The sequence below is a fragment of the Echinops telfairi genome, unplaced genomic scaffold, assembly GCF_000313985.2.
Source record: "Echinops telfairi isolate 266 unplaced genomic scaffold, ASM31398v2 ScPeMD7_443;HRSCAF=831, whole genome shotgun sequence".
Classification (NCBI taxonomy): Eukaryota; Metazoa; Chordata; class Mammalia; order Afrosoricida; family Tenrecidae; genus Echinops; species Echinops telfairi.
In genome coordinates, this window is record NW_022104341.1 from 48546927 (window position 1) to 48549019 (window position 2093).

Here is a 2093-nt window from a genome sequence, read left to right on the forward strand (position 1 = left end):
CCCTGCGCGCCTAGGCGGGGTCTGAAAGGGCCCTGCCAACATGAGCCATTCTCACCCTGCTGGGTAAGTGACAACTGGAGGCGACCCAGGGCACGGTCAGTGGCCGCCTCCTGCCCGCAGTCCCTCCTCCTCCCTCCTGGGGTATGGGAAGGGGCGAGAGGGGAGAGAGGGCAGGGGGCTCTGGAGAGGGGGAAGAGGATTCTGGGTGGCAGAAATTCCAACATCCTATCTCCTCCCTCCTCTCCAGTGTCCAAGGACATTAGCTCCTTTTGACTTTTTCTACTGGGGTGAATTCAGAAATGGATGTGCAAAAGGCGCTGCATTAAGCAGGGATGTTAGCAGGGATTAAGGTGTTCCAATAGCGTGCCACATGTATGTTTGCATGCAAAAGTAGAGGTTGCCCAATTATGAATTCCCGTAGATACGTGAGACTGTGTGATGCATTCTCAACAGAGTGTCTTGTGGAGCACAGAGGCCTGGATTTGTTTATTGTTGAGGAGAAGCCCCTGGCTTGAGGACTTGTATCTGCCCAGTCTCCAGAGGCCTTTGGAAAGCAATTTGACGCTCGAAGGCAGTATGGCTCAGGGAAGGAACAGGGGTGGAAGTTGCATGTGTGCCCGAGTGCTTGCACATGCTTTATTGACCCCTTATTTCAGGGAGGGTGACTGCCCAGAGGACCCAGTTCGACAATTATTTATTCTAGTCTAGAAATTAGTAGAGCAATTATTGGCCTTTTTTGTTTTGTGGGGTGGGGAGTGGCCTTCTTCCCTTTATTGGGAGAATATCCAATTTCTTCTGAATTTAACAATGTAATGCATATTAGATGGGGCTTTATTATGATACATGGAGTAAGCAGAAAATATCTTTGTTGATTTTGCAACTAAATTAAGGTTGCTTTCCTTTTTAATTGAATTTATTGCACATTTTCAAGAGTAGCCAATTAGTAGAGGACAACATATTTAAGATCGTTTTGGAGTTTGTGATGTCTGAAATACCACATTAGTTCTTGTGCATGAAATTTATAGTCAAACTTGAAGATCTTACTTTTTAATGAATTCTCTGAGTGTGATGGCATAAATGGCAATGTTCGAAAAACTAATGGCATATAAAGCATCATGTTGTGATTCAGTGCCAGAACTTCCTCAAATGTGCTGTAGCTTCAAGTCAGTTAGCTTCTTATTTTAATTAAAATTAAATTTGGCTTTGTTATTTTGAGGTGCCCCCTTGATGTCTTGAACTCACAACGGGTCGGACGTCCAGCAGAGCAAACCCTGCTCGGTCCTGCGCCGGCCTCAGCACTGCTAGGGGGAAGCCCACTGTTCCAGCTGCTCTGTCGGTCCACCTTGCTGCTGGTCTTCCTCATTTTTGCCGATCCTCTGTTTTATCAGGATGACGTTACTCCCCAGGGACGGCTTCCTCCGGATAGCATGCCCAATATGTGAGACAAACTCTTGTCCTCCGTGCTTCTAAGGAACGTTTTGGCTAGCCTTCTTCCAAGACAAGTTTGTTTGTTCTCAGGACAATTCATAATAAGTGCAATCGTCTTTGTCAACACCATAATTTAAAGGTATCAATTCTTTTTCAGCCTTCTTTATTCAGTCCAGCTTTCGAATGCATATGAGACCAAACTCATCTTAGGCTTGCATGGGTGTTCACTGTGGACCCAAGCAAAGGGGAATCCTTTGACAATGCCAACATCCCCCCACCCCTTTATCATGGAGGCTGTGCATCGGTTCATTTGAGAGGATTTTTGTTTCCCTCTCCCCACTGAAGGCGGCTTTCATCGTCGTCAGTGCTTCAAGGCCTTGTCACTTTCAGCAAGCTCCGTCGGTCACCTGCATAGCACAGGTTGATAACAAGTCTCTCTCCAATCTTGAGGCCGGGCTCTTTTGCACCTAGTCCGGTTGCTTGCATCATTTGCCCAGTATATTAAATCAATATGGTGAATGATTTAGCTTTCTGAGTATACACTCGTATAATTTGGGTGAGCTGTGGGTTATGTGGGGTGTACATGACATGGTTTTTCTGCATCTGCTGGCTGCAGTGTGTCCGCACTGGGGAAATGTATGTGTCAGTCATGGTTGTCTTCCTAT

The 2093-nt window shown here is 46.3% G+C and overlaps 1 protein-coding gene across 1 annotated transcript in view; it reads left to right on the plus strand.

The window, feature by feature from the left end:
- Window positions 1-38: 38 nt before the first annotated feature.
- ERICH3 (glutamate rich 3) overlaps window positions 39-2093 on the plus strand; it is a gene marked incomplete at its 3' end in the record, with an annotated part of 155008 nt that continues 152953 nt past the window's right edge. Inside the window, exon 1 of the mRNA XM_045291739.1 lies at window positions 39-63. Coding sequence (XP_045147674.1) covers window positions 41-63 — 23 coding nt within the window. The remainder of the gene's footprint in view (window positions 64-2093) is intronic.